General features: G+C 35.4%; 1 protein-coding gene across 4 annotated transcripts in view; it reads left to right on the forward strand.

The window, feature by feature from the left end:
• Window positions 1-21242, forward strand: part of LOC150108853 (uncharacterized) — a 383408-nt gene that overhangs the window by 85348 nt on the left and 276818 nt on the right. For all 4 annotated transcript variants that reach the window (XM_090403785.1, XM_090403777.1, XM_090403770.1 and 1 more), the window contains one exon: window positions 20724-20831. In XM_090403785.1, coding sequence (XP_090259911.1) covers window positions 20757-20831 — 75 coding nt within the window. In that variant the 5' untranslated portion in view covers window positions 20724-20756. The remainder of the gene's footprint in view (window positions 1-20723; window positions 20832-21242) is intronic.

Below are 21242 nucleotides of genomic sequence, written 5' to 3' on the forward strand. Positions count from 1 at the left end.
GAGTTAAGAAGCATCAAAGGATATATTAGGAAGCTGGAAAGAATTAACTGATGTAAAGTGAACAAGAAGGGGTGGGGAGTGAGAGAGTTACGAGAAGGATATATATATTATTATTATTATTGTTGTTCCGGGAAACTCCAAGGAGTCGACAGACTCATCAAGGGAAGCCCTAACATCATGTCTGGAACAACTATTCAACATTCACACAGTATCTATCATATCTTGCCTTGAACTCATTCACGGTCGTAGCACCCACAACAGACTCTGGAAGCTTATTCCACTCATTCACCACTCTCCAAGTAAAAAACCTAGCTCTAACACCCTTGTCAACCACGCTCTTGCCCAGCTTCCATGCATGGCCCCTAGTCCTCCCACCACCAGTCATATTTTCAAAAATATCTTCTGGATCAATCTTATAAAAACCCTTCAGTAATTTGAATGTCTCAATCATATCACCCCTCCTTCGCCTATCGTCCAATTTCTGCAACCCACAAATCCTCAACCTATTCTCATAAGGTTCATTCCACAGACCTGCTATCATCTTGGTCACTCGTCTCTGGACCCTCTCCACTTTCTCCCCATCACGAAGGGGAGGAAGTGGAGAGGGTTTAGGTTTTTTACTTGGAGAGTGGTGAATGAGTGGAATAAGCTTCCAGAGTCTGTTGTGGGTGCTACGACCGTGAGGTGTGGGTGGTCTATGAGGGTGGTCTGAAAAGAACTTCGAATGAATTTATGAAATTCATTCGAAGTTCATAAAAATTTATGAACTTCGAATGAATAAATTAGAATTCTACATCAGTTTTGTGATTCTGAAAATCACAAAACTGATTTCGTGATTTTTCAGAATCACAAAACTTTTTTGATTTTACACAAGTTTAAATGTGGCCATACCAGCCTTGAAGATGATCTATGTGAAGTATGTCCAAAAAGTGTAACAACACCAGAAATCATTGATCAAGTGCACAATATGGTATTGGATGACCAGCAAGTCAAAGTGCAAGAAATTGCTGAGACTATAGGCATTTCAAAGAATGTGTAGGGTATATTTTGCATGAAGAATTGCAAATGGAAACGCTTTGTACAAGATGGGTGCCGTGCTTGCTCACAGCAGATCAAAAACTCACTCGCATGAAAATCTGAACAATGCTTGGACCGTTTTAACAAGAATAAAACTGATTTTGTGTGTCGATTTATTACTATAGATGAGATTTGGATCACCATTACACACTAGAATCCAAACAGCAGTCATGCTGTTTGGATTCTGGTGTGTAATGGTGAATCGGTTCTATCAGCAGGAAAGGTCATCGCATTGGTTGGGATGCTAAAGGATATTATGTTGGAGGTTTAATGGATTTTTTACAACACTCAAAAAGAATTAAAATAGAATTTAATACTTCCTATATTTCGTCCTAGTCACTAGGACATCTACGGGGATTACAAAAACAATTAATGTAACATACACACAAAAACTTACAATACTAAGCCCAACCACGTGGGTGACACTAAAGTCCTATCTAGGTGGAGCGCCCTCTAAGGGTGGTCTCTCACCAGAGGTCCCACCTTACATTCCAGGCCACCTACGACCGCCCTTAGAGGGCGCTCCACCTAGATAGGACTTTAGTGTCACCCACGTGGTTGGGCTTAGTATTGTAAGTTTTTGTGTGTATGTTACATTAATTGTTTTTGTAATCCCCGTAGATGTCCTAGTGACTAGGACGAAATATAGGAAGTATTAAATGCTATTTTAATTCTTTTTGAGTGTTGTAAAAAAATCCATTAAACCTCCAACATAATGTCCTCACAGCACTTAAGCCTCTACACAAGGATGCTAAAGGAATTTTGTTTATTAATTATCTTGAAAAGAGTAAAACAATTGTAGGTGTAGATTTCTGTGGTTTAGCAGTTCGAAAGAAAGATTCCGGTATTGCAACCACATGTTTATTAAGATAAATAAAAATAAACAAACCTGATAAGTTTCATATGTCAAGATTTCTACATCCCCCAAAACCTCCACATCACCCTTCAAAAAACCAGGTGTATGTAAAATTCATTGTTCCTGTGTCATCTGCTATGTTGGCCAGACGGGAAGATCAGGGGAAATTCGTATGAACGAACACCAAAAAGACGTGCAAAAAAGGAGAGAACACAAATCAGGCCTAGCATCCCACACAACTTCCACCGGCCATAATGTACTCTGGCATAAAACGAACATGTCTTATATAGAAAAAAACTGTTTCATAAAGAAATTTAAAGAAGCTGCAAATATGCTTAGAATTCCAACACAATGCAACAAAAACTAGGGCCTAATTCTACATGAAGTTTGGTCAGCATTGATAAAAAGTATACCTAAGTCAGACCTCGGACAGTGTGAACATGAAAAACAGAACTTGACAACATCCAGCATTGTTCAAACTTTGCATGCACAGATTCTGCACTCGGATTTTTTTAATTTAATGAACAGTTAGACAGCCATAACATCACAGAATGGACTATTTTGAGTTTCTCATTTCTTGTGTTTAAACTTTTAGTTACCTTTAACCCCTGAAGATTAAGTCAAACGACATATGAAACTTGTTGGGTTTGTTTATTTTTATTTATCTTAATAAACGTGGTCTCAATATCGGAATCTTTCCTTTGAAGAGTAAAACAATAACTGGGGAATATTATTCCAATGTTTTAACCTGACTAGACGAAAAAATTCATAAGAAAAGACCTGGTTTGCAGAAGAAAAAATCATCTTTCATCAGGACAATGCACCTGCACACAAAGGTGTTTTGGCAAAGGGAAAATTAAGGGATTTACACTATGAATTGTTGAAACATCCACCCTATTCTCCAGATTTGGCTCTCTCTGACTTCTATCTCTTCCCAAAACTAAAACTCTTCCTCGCTGGTCAGAGTTTTCTTCGAATCAAGAGGCGATTGCAGCTGTAGAGGGGTATTTTGCAGATCTTACCAAGAACCACTACAGGGATGGGATAATGGCACTGGAGCATCACTAGAATAAATATATTAGTCTTAAGGGAGATTATGTTGGAAAATGAAAATAATTTTGAAATTATAAATTTATTTTTTCATTGTTAGGCCGAGAACTTTTCAGACCACCGTCATGTGTGTGTGTGTGTGTGTAGATAGATAGATAGGAATTAGCATTACTGAGACATAGAAGACAAAAGCAGATGAGATTTTACTGAATAATAATTATAGGATGTTATTTTCAGGCAATAATGATCACGGAAAGGAAGGAGTAGCAATAGCAATCAATACCAAACATGAAGCTAAATTTCTTGGTTGGAAGGCATTTTCAAGTTGTTCTGTGAACAAATTTCAAAATGGGGACATTAACAATGGAACTTATTTTTGCTTATGGTCCCACAGAAGGTTCTAAGGAAGAAGTGAAGGAATTTTTTGAGTCATTAGAACACGAAGCTGACATAAAGAAAATGGAAGAAGTGGTCCTTGTTGGAGATCTGAATAACAGAGTAGGAAATAAATTCCACCAGGCATAAAGGAACATTTTGGGAAAATTTGGAGAAAAGGACAAAGCTATAATAATGATAAGTATAATTAAAGTTGAACAGCTTTTACAAATAAACTGTAGACTCAATTATACAAACATTATTGAAGGAAAAAATTAAACAAATTGAAAACAAGAACTAAACCTTAGAGTCTCAGTGGCAAACCCTGAAGAAGATGTTGATTGATTCAGCTAGGGAGGTATATGGTGAAGTTGCCTGCATGGCTGGACTTTATGCAATTCTGGAAAAGTGGTATGTAATCCTGGAAAAGAAGGCAGCATACCAAAAGTTCCTAATAAATAAATCTGCAGATACCCTAAAAGAATACAGAGAAAAATGTAAGAGAGCTGAGAAATTGTGAGAATATGACAAGGATCTGTACTCAAGTTTTGTAGATCTGTGAAAAAAAAAAAAAAGGCTTATGATATGGTACCCAGAGAAAAGCTTTTCAAAACACTACAGTTATATGGGGTGAATGTGAATGGAACATTATACAGAGCAATACATAGTCTATATTTAAGTTGTAGTCAGTAGTTAGAATTGAAGGAAACACAGGAATATGGTTTGATGTAAAATCAGGGGTAAGACAAGGATGCACATTATCTCCACTCTTCATCTGTATGGATCACATTATGAAAGAAAGTGGCATGAAGCCTGATATTAGAATTGGAGATGTCAAACTTAGGTCTCTGCTTTATGCAGATGATGATGTATTCCTAAATTCATCTAGTGCAAGTCTCCAGGATTCACTAACTAAATTGAATAACATCTGTAACAAATTTGGCATGAAAATCAGCAAGACATTCCCTCAGTCAATCTTCATAACTAACATTGTACAGTCCCGTCATACCATCTTTGTTATCCGCTTTTGTACCCTTTCAAATCCTGGGGACCAAATCTTGAAAACAATAATCTAAGTGTGGTCTGATCATGGTCTTGTACAACTACTATAGAAGTAGTAAAATATTTCAGCTATTTAGGCACAGTTTTAATGAAGATTGCGAGTTAAATCTGGAAATAGACAACAGAATGATATACATTTATTCATTTATACATATACATTTATTCAGCTGAATAAATGTATATGGGATAAGAGAGAAATTAGAAGGAAAAAAACACCAAACTAGCAGTATGCAAAACAGTGTTTAAAACAGTTTTAAGTTATGGATATGAGAGTTGGGTTAGAAATCAAAGCACTTGATCAAAGAGTAGAGACCATAGATATGAGGGTTTTGAGAAAAATTAAGAGAGTGAACTGATGGCATCAGTGACAGAATCATAAAAATGAAGATATTAGAAAAGAACTTGACATTATTAGCATTCAAGAATGTTTCAGCAGAGCTAATGTAATGTGTTATGGCCACTTAAATAGAATGAGTGAAGAAAGCTTAGCAAAACATGTTTGATGCCAAGTTGGTAGGAAAGATACCCAGAAGAAGACCAAGTCTAGATTTGGAGGAAAATTGTTGATAGGAGCTATCAATAATAATGTAAACTTAATCATGCAGTGCTGTCATAGTAACCTTGAACACTTTTGGAGGTACATATAAGGAAATTGATGATGTTAGATAGATAGAACCAATCAGGACATGAGGGATTGAAAGGAAGGCAGGATAGTACAGGGACGGAGAGATGACAAGAAGGCGGGTAAGTGAGAGTGCAAGGAGAGAGAGATGTAGGTGAACAAGAAACGGAGTAGTGAGAGGAGTGATGTATGGAGATTTAATGATTCATGGAGTGCAAAATAGAATGTTAGAGGAGCGCTTTCCAGGAACAGTAGTGTAACTATGGCAATTAAGCACGATGAAAGAGGGGATCAGATGATGGTGATTAGTAGAAATGACCTGAGAGTTAATGTGAATGAGGTAGTGGTTTTGAGGATTATGTTTGAGGCTGTACTGCAGAAGAGTGTGAGAGAGAAGATAGTAAGCACTAGATATGATAATGCAGAGTTGAGAAAGCATCAATAATCTAGTATTTAGGCTTATGTACTGGTTTGAACTCATTATGTTTAATGGAATGAATACAGCACAGAAGAACAATAAAATACAAGTTTTAGATCTTAGATTTCATCTCTTTCACAGAGACATTATCAAGGATACAATCTCAAAATTGTAAAAGCACACATAAATAAACACTCAAAACAATAAGTGTAAAAAAAACAACTAATATCTGAAGTCCTAAGAGATTCATCCTCTATAGGATGCTTTTGGATAGCTTTAGCTGGAGGGGGAATAAGAATTAGTGGTCTAAATCTTGGTAAGTTTAATTCAACCATGTTTATTAAGATTAGGGTAGTTTAACAAAATCTGTTGCTGGACATTCAAGATAACCATGCTTTGGATATCATGCACAGAATCAAATGGACAAAAACTACTAGGCTTCACCACAACAAATATAAACTTAACTTTTCTTAGAATCAGCAGCATATTTGTTAGACATATGATTTTGAAAAAAGAAAGTGTATAAAATTATCCAGATAGCATCTTTATCCAAGTGCATTATGAGATATACTAAGGTAAATGATGTGAAGTCATTAGTCTCTATATACGAGTTTCCCAGTCGTGAAGTTACTTCACAGCAAACTTTGTTTGCTTACACTTGGATAAAGGATTAATCCAAGAATATAATTTCTTGGCTTTAATCTCTAATTTATAGTATGACCAAGTGAAAAACTTTCAACATCTATTTGTAATACAGAGTATTCTAGTAATAAGGTGTGACACCTTTTGTCTACTTGTATATGGAAATATGACTTCTGCATTAATTCAACCTTGGTATCACTTCTGGGTCTGGCTCCCACTGATGAGATCTCGGTTTTCGGCAAGATAAATACTTTGGTTTTCTTTAGTTCATTTTTCACTTTGATTTTATTTTACTGGTGCTAGTGGTGGTTTCACCCCACTAGCACTGGTCTTTATTAAAATAAATATTAAAATTGCTGGTAGTGCAGTTAATATCTGCATTACGGGATTACTTTTGGTGATATCACGGCCACTATTTTACAGTACCTCAAATCAAATAAAGCATTTGCTGGTGGTGTAGAATTATTTTTGTATCATGGGATTATTTAATTATCAGTCTTGTGACTGAAAATTTTTTTTTCTCTCTTACAAACATAGAGGTTAGTCTTTTTCCCCACCTGAGATAATGGTACCAATTCCTCCAAGAGTGCGAACGCTAGGAATTGAAATTCCTGGATGTAAAGAGGCGAGATGGGTAACTAAGGTTTTAAAAGAGATAGAGCAAACAAGATTTATTCTTTCACCCCTTACGGTGGAGGGAAATATTTAATTGTAGTCAAAGATGTGGAAACAAGAGACAAACTATTACAAGGTTTTACTGTCGAAGGCAGCACAGTTATTTTCCTGTAATGGTTGGGAGCCAGGTAAAAACAATAAAAATTGAAAGATTTCCAGTGGAATATATAGAAAACAGTAATGAAATTCTTATATAGACATTTTCAGAATGGGGTAAGATTAGTAATATATGAAAGGGTTTATCAGGTGAAGATCCAAACTGGTTTTCTGGTGAGGTCACCTTAATGATGGATATGAAGACGCCTATACCAAATTTTGTCAACATCGGTACAGCCCGAGTTTGTTTAAACTATTTAGTAAACTATCTCTGATATTTTCGAGATAGTTTACCAAACTATCTCGTAGTACAAAGGCAGTGCCTGCATTGTGGTTCATACGGTCATGTGGGTGGTAACTGCCCAAAATCTAAATGTTTCAACTACATGGAGATCAGACATATTGCTAATCAGTGTCTCAAACCCTGTCAGAAATGCGAACGTTCTGAACACTGTATATATCAGAGGCACAATGAAGAGTTCCCAGATCTCCCAATTCAATCTAGTAAAGACTGCTCTTTTAAACAAACTACACTTGGTAAAATCACAAAAAGTGCGCAACCAAATCAGATAGAAATTAGCCCCCAAACTCCAGATCAGCAGAAACCACTTTCCCAGTCAAATATTGATGGAACATCATTTGAAATTACCAATAATGAACCTAATATAGTAACTGAAGGCACAAAATGAAATGCAAAAACATGAAACTGTTCCACAAGGAAAAACAGGAGAAGAAACAGAAAAGCAAGTAAGACACTAAAAGAACCTAATATGCAGACGAGATCATCAAAAAGGAAGGATTAATTAATAAAAAAAATTGAGAATAAACAAAAAATTAAAAAAAGGAACTACATCTAAAAGAAAAAGAGGTAATAAAAAATGAAAAGATGAAGAAGGCTGTGGATCATCAAATGAAAACTCTTCAGACTCAGAAGAGTTTATGGATTATGAAGAACCTTCTCATACTAATAAAGGAAAAGCAAGAGATACAATTGAAGAAAATATAATAAAGTTTACTGATTCAAAGTTTTCTCAGTATGATTATTGTCTACATGAAAAGAAAATAACTAGCTTCCAAATCAATAATGATAGGCATGAAATTGAAATAACGGAAAGCAACTGGAAAAAACTAGAAAACTGTTTTCAAGAAGCAGGCTACACAATCATTCCTTTGCAGGTTGAAGACCTCATTGGGTTCATCCATAATCTAGAAGTTGAAGATTTACCAGTGACACTTCGTCAATCATAGCATCTCCTTTCTGCATTGCCTCATTAAATATATGAGAATTCTTCTTCTTGAGTATTCTGCAATTGAGCAGGTTCTTCTTTTAGTAGCAGAAACATTCCTTCCACTCTCTTCTGTTCTGAGCCTTCTCTTTCAAGGTTGTGTACCTGTCTCCATTCAGCATGTCATCTAGCATTGTTTTCCTTACTCTTCCTCTTGGTCTTTTTCCATCTTTTTTTCCTTCGATGGCATCGCTGATGATTCCATTTCCTCTCAGAATATGTCCAATCCAGTTTCCCTTTCTTCTTTTTATCCTCTTTAACAGACTTCTTTCTTCTTCTACTCTTTTTAATACTTCTTCATTAGTTATTTTATCTGTCCATTTGATTTTTTCCATCCTTCTCCAACTCTCCACATCTCAAAGCTTTCCAAAATCTTAATTTCTTCTTTCTTCAATCTCCATGTTTCAGCTGTGTAGAGGGCAACACTCCACACATAACAGTTTATTAGTCTTTTTTTTTAGGTTTCTATCCATTTTACTTCTGAAGAAATTCCATTTTCTATTAAAGGCATCTCTTCCCATCACTATTCTTGCTTTTGTGTCACTTTTACATCTTCCATTACTGCTAATAACACTTCCTAGATATTTAAATGTTTTTACTTAATTCAATTTTTCCCCATTTATTCTGATATCCATATTTGCCTCTTTCCTTGCTATTTTCATTACCTTTGTTTTTCTGAGGTTAATTTTCATTCCATAATTGATACAGGATTCCAGTAATCTGTTCAACAGATGTTGTAGTCCTGTTTCAGTATTTGATAGTAATGCCTTGTCATCTGTGTATCTTATTGCAAATATCTGTCTACCTCCAATCTTTATTCTTTCTTCCGAATTCTCCAGTGCTTCTTTTAACATTGCTTCGGAATACATGTTAAACAAAATTGGTGACAGAGAACAGCCTTGTCTTACTCCTCGTCCATTGATACCTGGTTCTGTTGTATCATATATTGTCTCTCACCATGGCAGTTTGTCCCAGATATAGTGAAATGATTAGCCTTCTGTCTTTCCAATCTGTACCAATCTTTTCCATTACTTCCACCATCTTATCCCATTTTACAAAGTCAAAAGCTTTTTCAAAATCTATATAACAGATATAAACTTCTTTATTCACTTCCAGACTTCTTTCACTTACTATTCTTAACAGTCCAATCACATCTCTTGTTCCCCTACTCTGAGGATTACATAGGAAAATTAAACAAGAAACTATATGGAAACTTATGCTATGCCATAATATCAGATTTTTGTTTCTCTAAGAAACATACTTCTGCAGATATAAAGATATAAAAACTTTAAAAGATAGATATCCACTTCTTTCTTATTGGAGCTTTGGAAGATTTTACAGGGCTGGAGTAGGAGTTCTTATTTGTGGCCCCCTTCCTTCGGTCATTCTGTAATATCTTAGACTGGGAATACTGTGGATTTGTGATAAGATTTATAAATGTTTATGCTCCATCCAATAGAACATTTAGACAAATTCTTCCACGAATTGGAGCCATATTTATATGGTGCCCACTACATCATAACAACTGGTGACTGGAATTGTATTGAAAACCCCACATTAGACAAAATAGGAGGACTCCCCAGGAGTGGAAAAGTGGGATATGCACAGTTACAAACATGTCTTGACAATGCTCAACTAGTAGACATATGAAGGTTTCGCAATCCTAATCTCCAGGCTTACACATACGTGAATCAAGGTATTGGTAATCAATACCTTGTAATCAAGGTATTCAATATTGATTGAATTTATCTCTTCTTCCCTTATAAATAGGATAATTCAGTTAAAACATCTTAACATCAACATGTCAGATCATAGTCCAGTTCTACTTTAGTTCCACTGCATGGAAAAAGTAGAGCTCTGTTCTGGAGCATGGAAACTTCCACCAAATTTTCTGCTGAACTTTTCAACCAAATTTCAGACTCCCTCTGTTCAAATTAGAATAATGTTACCTGGAAATGGGACATGTGGTTAAAATTCAAACAAGCAGTAAAACAGAATACGATAGCATGGGGAAAGGAACAGGCTTTCCTCAAAAGGAAAAATCTGAAAGACCTGTATAAAGAGAGAAGCTAGTTTGTAACAAACAACACAATGGTATAGAATGTAGCAAAATCATTAGAAACATTAACACAGAAATAGAAGTGGAAAGACAGAAACAAGTAGAAGAAAGAACTTTTAAGATAAGAACACAGCAGCACCTAGCAGACAGCCCTTCAGCTGCCTTTTTCAATATACAGTTCACTAAATTTCGCAAAGAAAGGACTATCACTCAAATCTATGTTAATGGAGAAGACATGTCCTCCACTCAAGACATCCTTGACTCCTTTCAAAAACATTACAAAAGTCTGTTTGAAGACAATAGTACTGTTGGAAATTATAACTATTGGAACATTAATGGCTTTCCTGTTCATATCCCAGATAGGCTTGACAGACCTATTAGAGCATCTGAAATTACCACAGCCTATAAAGAATGCCAGACAAGAAAATCCCCAGGACCTTGATGGTCTAAGGATAGAACTTTGTCACAAGTCCTGGGATTTTATTCTTCCCATTCTAGTTATACTGTTCAGTTCCTTTCTCTCATCAGGACACATACCAAGTGAATTCGTATCAAGCCATACTGTCCTCATTCCAAAACCTAATAGAGATCACATCTTAATCAGCAACTGGAGACATATTTTTCTATCTAATACTGACTACAAGATATTTTTTTGCATTATCAATAACAGGCTCGAAATGGGAATGAGATACATAATTAAAAGCACACAGGTGTATGGAGTACCAGGTCTAGCAGTAGAATGTAATCTATTTCTCCTGCGTGATTTAATCCACTTAGTTAACACAAAAAAGCAGTCAACGGCAGTGCTATCAGTAGACCTTACTCAAGCATTTGATAATGTCTGGCATCCCTTTCTATTCTACAACCTCCAGCAAATTTGTTATCAAAGGAGCCTATGTCAATTCAACTACCCGCCTTCTAGTTAATGGGTTCCTGTCAGACCTGGTCAAAATTCAAAAAAGGAGTAAAGCAAGGTTGCCCTCTTAGTCCACTGCTCTTTGCATTGGTTCTTGAACCATTCTTACAGGAAGTCGGCAATAAACATGCTGTGCGAGGAATAACAGTTCCTTCAACTATGAAGGAAAATAAGGTATTAGCATATTATTATTATTATTATTATTATTATTATTACCACGGGCTACTCCAGGAGTCCTTAGACTCATCGAGGGAGGCCCTAAACATCATGTTCACACAGCTGTTCAACATTCTCACACTAGTTCAACATTCTCACAGTGAGCGAGTTCACAACGGCAGTGAACTCGCTCACTGCCGTTGACAGTGAGCGAGTTCACTGTCATAGCATCCACAACAGACTCTGGCAGCTTATTCCACTCATTTACCACTCTAAAAGTAAAGAACCCAGCTCTAACACCCCTGCTAACCACGCTCTTGCCCAGCTTCCATGGGTGTCCCCTAGTTCTCCCACCACCAGTCCTGATCTCAAAAATATCATCTGAATTAATCCTATAGAATCCTTTTAGCAATTTGAATGTCTCAATCATATCTCCCCTTTTCTGCCTATCAACTAGTTTCTGCAACCCACAAATCTTCAACCTGTTCTCATATGGTTCATTCCATAGACCTGCTATCATCTTAGTCACTCGCCTCTGGATCCTCTCAACCTCCTCCCCATCAAGAAGGAACCGAGGTGACCAAATCTGGGCACAGTAGTCGAGATGAGGTCTTATCAGGGCTCGGTACAGAGGTACAATAACTTGTTTTTCTCTGCTCGTCAAGGTATTTTTTAACAACCAAGTGAGTTGATGAGCTGATTTAGCTACTTTCGCAATGTGCCCCCTAAACTTCATCTCCCTATCCACCAACACTCCCAAGTCCCTGGCCGAATGATGTAGTGTGCCAATGATGTAGTGTGCACTTTGAAGGATAACAATTCCATACACACACACACACATATATATATTTTTTATTTTTATTTTTTTTTTTTGGTATTTTGGAAAAATTCAGCAAGATCAGTGGATTTAACTACTAATGCATAATGCAGACAAGACAAAATTAAAAGTTTTTGGAAAGTGGGATCTTAGAGACATTCCTTTTGGACTAACCCCTAAGAGAGAATCCCTCATTATACTTGGAATTCCATTCTCCACTTACCCAATATTACCAGTCCAAGAACTTATATACAAGGACCTAGAAACATTAGAAGACTGGAAAATAGGGCTACTTTCCTTTTTTTCTAAAGCTATAGTACTCAAAACCATAATCTTTCCTGTTCAGTTGTACATAATAAATATTACAGACATCACAGAAGCTGAAGAAAAACAATTATACAGTAAGCCTGTGCAATGTTCCCTCTACTTTTTTGCTGTGAGTGTGCGCAGAAATTTGCGTGTGCAAAATTTGCCTTCTTTTGAAAAGTATGTGCGCACCCATACGAGTCACCATACTAATCATTTAAGCAAAAAAGTTAAAAGATTTTAGTTCACTCTTTACCTTCTGGTGTCAATGGGACATCAGCCAGGTAACCCCAACTTCCCACCGTGTTCCCACACATGGCAGTAGCTTCCACCAGTAAACATTCAGAAATCACGATTGTCAAGCCTTGGGCAGGACTCGATCTGGGGACTTCGCGCATGCGAGGCCAACACGATACCGAATGTACTAGATAGAATTCTAAGTGTGTGTGTATTATTACCATCACCAAGTAAGTTATGTGACATCAATCACAGAATTAACATAAATATTTTATATGTATTTTATTATATGTATTGATCTATATTATATTATATGAAGGGTACAGGGGGAAAAACAACTTCAGCCAATTTTTGTGAATTCAATCTAATTGCCATTTGTTTTTTTTAATTTTTAAGTACTATTTAAATTAATTATGCTTATAATATACATGAATGTACCAGATATATTATTTTGTTATGCTATGTTTACTTGCATTTTGACAAGGAAAATTTAATTACGTTTTTTTCGGAAGTCAATATCGTGGACTGAAGTTGTTTTTCTCCTGCACCCTTCATATGTTATATTATATTATGTTATATTAATTTATATTATATATATTGATCTGATTAGAAGTAAGAAATAAAGTAAAAAAAAAAAAAATAATAACTCTAGTGACTGATTGCCTTTAATTAAATTTTCTAACTTTGCAAATAACTCTAAACATACATAATAAAATATTCCCATTACTAATTCTCACCTTGTTAAACATTCATAATAAGTCCGTTACTAATTTCCATCTTGTTAAGTTATAGCTTCTATCTCTTTATTTTTTCTCTCTTCTGTCTTTGGCATTCACCTACTCTTTATGCACACTATCTAAATTAATTGAATTTCCATATAATTGGTAACTTTTCACTCTCATTAGCATATCCAAATGACATTTTCCTAAATGGTTTCTAAGTTGGTTTTTTATTTGATTCATTAAACTAAAACCTCGCTCACAGTCTGCACTAGATGCACGGAAGGTTCCTCCAATATCCATCAACTTTGCCAAATCACAAAACTGCCCATTTTGAAGAGCAAATACAACCATTTGTGTAAAATTTGATATCGTTTTGCATTTAATTTTTTCTTGTACAGAAAATTTGAAATCATTAAATTGACTAATTATTTCTATAGTATCATCCAGAAAATCATGATATTTACGACAAAGGGCATTAACATGTTCTTGAAAATCTAGTGTGCGCATATTTTTTGCTTTGTGCGCTAGTTGTAAAATGTGTGCATGCGCACAGCTTAGAGAGAACATTGAGCCTGTGCAATTTTTTTGGTCCAGTCAATACCAAGAAGTTAAAAAGGAATTTATTCAATTATCAAAGTAGCATGGAGGATTTGGGCTTCCAGTTTTATAATTCTACTATTTAAGCAGTAGTTTCAAAATCCATAAAATATTGCAGACTAATCACACATGTGCTGACCTTCGCTTGTACTACCTAACCAACAAACACCCATGTCAATGTGTGCTTGTCAGATACCTACATAAACACCACCCACCATCATCCCGAGCTCATTAGTATTGTATCCTTTAAGCTGTAACACAAGGGGGCTAAGGCTATTTGTTCCAGTGACACAGCCCTTATCACAAAAATCGGTTATCTAGGCCACATGTTTTAGCTAGTGGCTACAAACCATACCGTGAATTACTACGACCCTTTCTCCTGAAATCTAAGCTTACAGTGAAACTGTTTCTATCTCCATGATACAGCAGAAAAGATCATATTTGTTTAGATTCAAGAATGCTAAACAAATATAATCTTCATACTCATTGTTTAACATCTTAGGAGTTTATAAAGATACCCTGTGCATGCAGCTTAGTCTCCTATGAACAGGGCAGGAAGATCTTTGACATCTGCCTTTAAAAATAGAAGTACACATATTATCATCAATTTGGCAAGACTGACAGACAAATGTTGAAACGCCCTTTTCACACAGAATTAAATGGATGGGGAAAAAACAGCTACAGTACTACAAAAAAAAGCCTCATGACTTATCACAATTTTCTATAAAATCAGCATTGAAGCACTTCTGAACTTCAAGCATGACTGCATTAAACTGTTTTAAATTCATGTTGTTTATTATTTTAACGGTATAATAGAACACAGAAACTAAGTAAATAATTAATTTATTAACTTGATGCTGATATTTCGCTGGTATTATAAACAGCATCTTCAGAGCACAAAAACACTGTTTGTCACAATACGCAAGACTAAAACAACATGGTGTATTTCAACAAAATTGTAGCAGCAACACAAAGACTAGAGTCCTGATTTTGGCGCCCTCTATCTGAAAAAAAAAAAAAAAAAAAACGGGATCAACTGGAAAAACACAAAAGTACTACACAGAAACCCATATAAATCAGAGAGATTGTTCTTAGAGGCGACAGAAGCCCTAAAACACACTCCAAATCTCAACAAATATGGCTGTATTAATTTGCCGAAGATCTGGGAGATAGTCATATTAAGAAAAAACTAGCACTTTTCTAGGACTCTAGTAATATATGATAGCGTTTTTTTTTTTTTTTTTCAGATAGAGGTCTGAATGTAGTGCGTAGTTTATGTTTATTGAGAATTCTTGAGATCTTTTCGGATGTAAAGACCATGTAGCAAATTAGCCACCCTCATCCGCTCACCCAAGGACAGCATTCCTCCTTTATCACATCCAGGAGTCTACCAAGTACCCTGCTCATGCAATCAAGCCTACTATGGTCAAACAGGAAGAACTGTGAATATCCGCATCAACGAACATAAATGATACGTCCGGAAATATCATTATGGGAAGTCGGGCCTAGCAGACCATGCTCTGGATACCCCTGCACACAGGATCAACTGGAAAAACACAAAAGTACTACACAGAAACCCATATAAATCAGAGAGATTGTTCTTAGAGGCGATAGAAGCCCTAAAACACACTCCAAATCTCAACAAATATGGCTGTATTAACTTGCCGAAGATCTGGGAGACAGTCATATTAAGAAAAAACTAGCACTTTTCTAGGACTCTAGTAATATATGATAGCGTTTTTTTTTTTTTTTTTTTTTTTTTCCAGATAGAGGGCGCCAAAATCAGGACTCTAGTCTTTGTTTTGCTGCTACAATTTTGTTGAAATACACCATGTTGTTTTAGTCTCGCGTATTGTGACAAACAGTGTTTTTGTGCTCTGAAGATGCTGGTTATAATACCAGCGAAATATCAGCATCAAGTTAATAAATTAATTATTTACTTAGTTTCTGTGTTCTATTATACCATTAAAATAATAAACAACATGTTCGACGAACACATAAGTCTGTCCACATGTTTTAAATTCAGCTTGGATATAAAGTTAATTCTTTTGCCCTTTACAATTCTAAATTGGTTCCATCATTACTTGATTTTTAGCACCTGAAGTTCTACGATATGTTTTTTTTTATTTTATTTCCAAGGATGTTTGTTTGAAATCCAGGGAAATATCAGCAGATTAATAATTGTTCTGATACTTACTTAATGCTATTAAAAATTAAAAGAAGCTAACTAACAAATGTGACTTTAGGTAGATTGATTGGCTAAGAAAAGGAATTGATCCTAATGGACATTAATTGGAATATAGATCAGAAAGAGGAGATAATGCATACAACCAAAGAGTGCAAATTTTTGGTGTAATGCAGGATAACTACTTAGCATATATGCCGAAGCATTACTAGATTTTGCAGCAAAGGAGTTTTTAGTAGTCTCAAAAGTTGCATTTATAAATTTGATATTAACACCCCAACTAGCCATGATGTCTTTAGACATCCAGCAAAATCTGGATATGATTCTGTAACACCTATTGAATAATATGGATAAAAAGTGCAATTTGATATCACTATTTCCATCTACCACAGCCGGTAGAGAGGTTAATGCTGATATTGATTAGCCAAAATGGGTGATTATAGAAAAACTGCATTTATCATACATAATGAGTATTTTTAGATTAAGAGCTGAAAGGAATGATACCAGAAAGGCATGAAACTATATAACAAGAATTAAACTGATAAGGTAGGAGATGAAATGGATTAATGTTAGGATGGCACTATGGGGGGGGGGGAGTGTTGTAGAGGAGGTATAAAACATTGAATTCAAAAGAGTTGACCATGTATTTAACCTAGTTCAGAGTGAACTCTTCTGAATTTAATGAGTTTTGCAGCAGAGTAGGTTCCAAAGGACTAGATAAAAAGGCAAAATAGCAACTCTACAAGGATAGTTGTCAGTACAGGATAGTACAGACGTTTTCAAGTATAGATCACTTATATCTGTGGCTGTTTAATGAGAATAGTTAGTTCTAGAATATATATAGGATTAGATCAGTATGTATAGGATTCTATGTCAGAGTCAGCATGGATTTATTAATGGAAGTTCTTGCTTTACAGTTCTCTTTGCATTTTATGATAGTGGCAAATATCTTTGATAAGGAAGACTCATCCAAACTTCCATTTATCCTGCAAGATCTTTCTTCATGTAGCTCTTCTAATTTGTTATAATTTCATCAAAAATCTCTAAATTTCTCTTTATACTGACATTTTGCAATGTCAGAGATATTTTTGCCTCTTCCTCTGTAAGTCCTTAATGTTAAATTATTATTATTACGTGACACCTCCAAGGAGTCCAAAGACTCATTGAGGGAGGCACCTACTCTACACCTCTTCATCTCCCTTACCACCACGTCATCTACCAACTACAGCAAAACACAACTACCCTAATCATCTACACCAATGGCATCTATTTCTCACCACCACTACTAGTGTTTTCAGAGACAATCACAAACATCCATGCCCACAGTGGGATTCAAATCCGCAGGCTTTTGGCTGGAGTGTGGATATGTTAACCACTCGGCCAACCAGGCTGGCAAGTTGCTGACTTCAAGTTGAAATTGACAGTGTCTCATGGAATTTACTGTTCTATAATTGTCTTAATCATGTATACTTGTTGCCCCTTAGAGTTGTCAACCATTTGGCTGTTGACCTTTAGGTTATGTTGACCCTTTGCTAATGTAAAACCTATATTTACGTTAGAAACTTGCCTGTATTTTATATCACAAATGCGTATAAGAGAGAGGTAGCGGGCATCATCACATGGTGTAATATCACTGCTTTGCTTATTGGAGGCTTTGATCTAGCAAAGATCTAGTTTACTCCCCTCTTCTTCCACCACGAAATAAGAGTAATGTTTTCAGGATTATATCATAGAGAGAATCGACATTTCTTACTTTTCAGGTTATAACTTTCAAGCATTCATGTAGGAGGTGCTCTTATCATACACACAGCTCATCATACGATGCCTTAAACACACTCAAATTCTCTGCAGACACCACACTCTCAGGCAAGGCATTCCAATCATTCACAACTCTGCATGCGAAAAACCTGCTGCTTACGCCCTCCTTGTACAGTTTCCAGGGATGACCTCTGGTTCTCCCCTGATTATCTGCTGACCATAATACTTTATGGTCTTACATGTCAGGAAATTATAATCTTGCTATTACTCTTAAGTGCTTGGTTCATGAAGGTGTCTGAATAACAATGTGGGGCAGAGTACTAAGTGTATGATTTACCAAGGATTGTGAAATTCTCCATGTGTATAGCATAATAAAGAATCCATTACTGTATATTCTATTTATCTGTCATTCTTCTGCTAGCTCCAATTATTTTATTAATGCTTCAAAATTGATGAATTTTGATGACTATCTTTGAATTCTTTTAAAGTTTTTCCAGATGATTTTTCACTGTTTGCTCTGAATCCCTGATGAAAACATCAGGAACCCTGAACTACCCAGCAGCTCCTCAGCTTTATATCTGATTTGTGTATACCTTCATAATGTATATGTAGTTTCAGCCAATATAGAATGCAGTTTAGTGAGATAAGATCTAAACTGCCAGTCATCCTGATTCATCCAGCATTCATATAGGGTTAGAAATCTTAGTCCATTCTCCATATTCCTTAAACCTTATGTGCATATGTTTTCCCAGTTGTTTCAGCCTTTAAATGTTATCCGTTTTTTGAGAAATGCTGCTCCATAATTGCATGCAATAGCAGCATACGAATCTGGCATATATGATTAGTCACGAAAACTGACCACACTCAATTATTGTAACTAATTGTATTTGTGCTATACTGTTAGTCTTTTACACAAATCAGTGTGGCTGTTATAATCACAGAAGTATCAGAAATCGCTAATAAATAGTTTAACAGTGTGTATGGTCAATTTTATGACAATTAGCAATGCTTTCTGACCAGCATATTTCCTCATCACGGTGAATATGAGTTTTTTCCCCATAATTATATTATTTAAAGTAGCTATTCAGTTGACTTCCATTTCATATTTTACACACTTAATCTAAATTTAATCTTTACCACAACTTGTGGATATATGTTTATTTTTAGTTGAATTCCACCTGCAAAAGATACATTGGTACCATGAATGGGCTCAGTATCAGATAATTCTGATATTATTTAACCTTTACCTTCATATTCAGAGATTTACTCTGTATAGCACTTCATTAGGATGTCATGTCATTTGACCTTCATTTGGAAAGACTTAGGTTTGAATCTCTTCTAGAATGTAAGGATCCTTTATAAGAACTTTTTCAGTTAGGAAGATGAGTTAGCTGATCTAGCATAGATGTAGTATGGTTTTCCCCTCATGGAAAGTTGGATTTTTCATCCTGCAAAAAGACACCAGACCAAAAGTGCATGCCCAATTATGGACAGGATACACTAGCCTTATGTATCACAGGATACATAAGCCAAACCAAATTAGATAATTTAGTTTACTCTGCTTTAAAGACCCAAATACGGTAATTCTTCAGGTTATATATCATCAGACGTCCAGCAAATAAAATAGTGTTGGTTTCACACCAGGCAATGAAATACAACTCCCCCCCCCCCCTTCAGCAACATTTATAAGCATCCATAAGTATAATTTGGACTGACCTACAGGTTTAAGAGTGGAGATACAATGCATTGAGTACTAGTTGAATGAGAAAATTTTTAGTATACAGAGTTTATACTTAAATACTCACAAGTTTGTATTTATTAACCTCCTGTGATATGTAGACAGAATCAGCACTATGGAGGAAAAGAGAAAACCCATTCTTTTCAGAGGAAAACAAAGTAATGCAGGAAAGAGCTGGAAAGGTAACTGTGATAGTTATTTTGAACAGAATATGATCATAGTTGTAAGAGATTATAGTTATGGTGAGTGTTTTAGTATTACTTCACTAATTTAATAATTTCATCACTTTGACAATGATATTTATTGCATTGTCACTTATTTCATGATATAATATTATTTATCAAAACAGTCTTGTTGACATAGGATGAAAAAAAAAAAAGAAAATATAGTAAAGGATCATCTTTTTTATGGAACTCTAAAACAATGTTTAGTCATTTCATGAACTAACAACAGCCAGAAATATTTTTGCAGCTTGTCAAGAACTGTATATCTTTCCTCTTATACTATTCAAAAGAATCTCCTGCTGACAATCATCCCATTTTCTTACTTAACTAAAAACACTGCACTTTATATATCCTGTAAGGATGACAGTTTAATTTTCAGACTTATCTTAAGAGGATTTCACAAAGGCTATTGACAGTAGGTCTCTTTTATAATAAAAGGGACCATGAGGGAAAGAGTAGCAGTTTTTAGCATGCTGCAATAATATTTCTGGCTGTTGTCAGGCCATGACATGACTAAATAGTATGTTATGAAACAGATGGCCCTTTACTGTTTGTTTTTTTTCACCCTATATAATGTAATCTTCTTTTTATTTACTGTCACTTCTCATGACTCAGTGATTGGAAACTGCCGTTTTAAGGAAGATACTGGAAATTAATGAAGTTTTGAAAAATTACCAAGAATTTTCATATACAAAGCTAGAAAATAGTAAAATAGTTTTGGATACAAAAAACCTTTCGTATCCAAACCTGGAGTATATATTGTGAACTGAAAACTGGAATTTTTTAAACCATTTTCATATATATTTAATTAAAATGTATTAATTCTTTCTAATTGTAATATAATTTTAGGTCCCCACTCAGTTGCCGTCCTTCACCTTAACCATGCAGCAAGAAGGGTTACCAAAGTTTTTAAAATTTCATCAAGGAAGTGTTAGGGGAGTGGCATTCAGTCCAAGAGTAAGAGTAACTAAAATAATTTTTTGTTATATACAAAACAAGTTATTATATCATATCTTTATGGCTCAGCAGAAACACCTGACAGTTTCAAAAATGAAATAGCATATTACTATTTCAGTTAACCCTGTAACAACCCCAGACTGACAGTAGTCAGTGTAGGGTTATTACAGAGTATGAATTCCACAAATTACATGATTCTTACCATGTGATAAAGTAAAGAAATGTGTCTGAATTATGTTTTCAACATGTTTTTAAGATGAAACCCAGCATAGTGGAATGGCCTTGTGTTTGAATCCCGATGGGATGTGAATGTTTCTGTTTAAGTATGAAAATGGCTTGCCAATTTCAATGTTTGTTCTCTAAAGCAGGGGTTCTAGGATTATTTAATCCTTAACCTATCCATGGTACCAA

The sequence above is a fragment of the Typopeltis vanoorti genome, chromosome 2 (assembly GCF_054136105.1).
Source record: "Typopeltis vanoorti isolate ZY-2024b chromosome 2, IOZ_Tvanoo_1.0, whole genome shotgun sequence".
Lineage (NCBI taxonomy): Eukaryota > Metazoa > Arthropoda > Arachnida > Uropygi > Thelyphonidae > Typopeltis > Typopeltis vanoorti.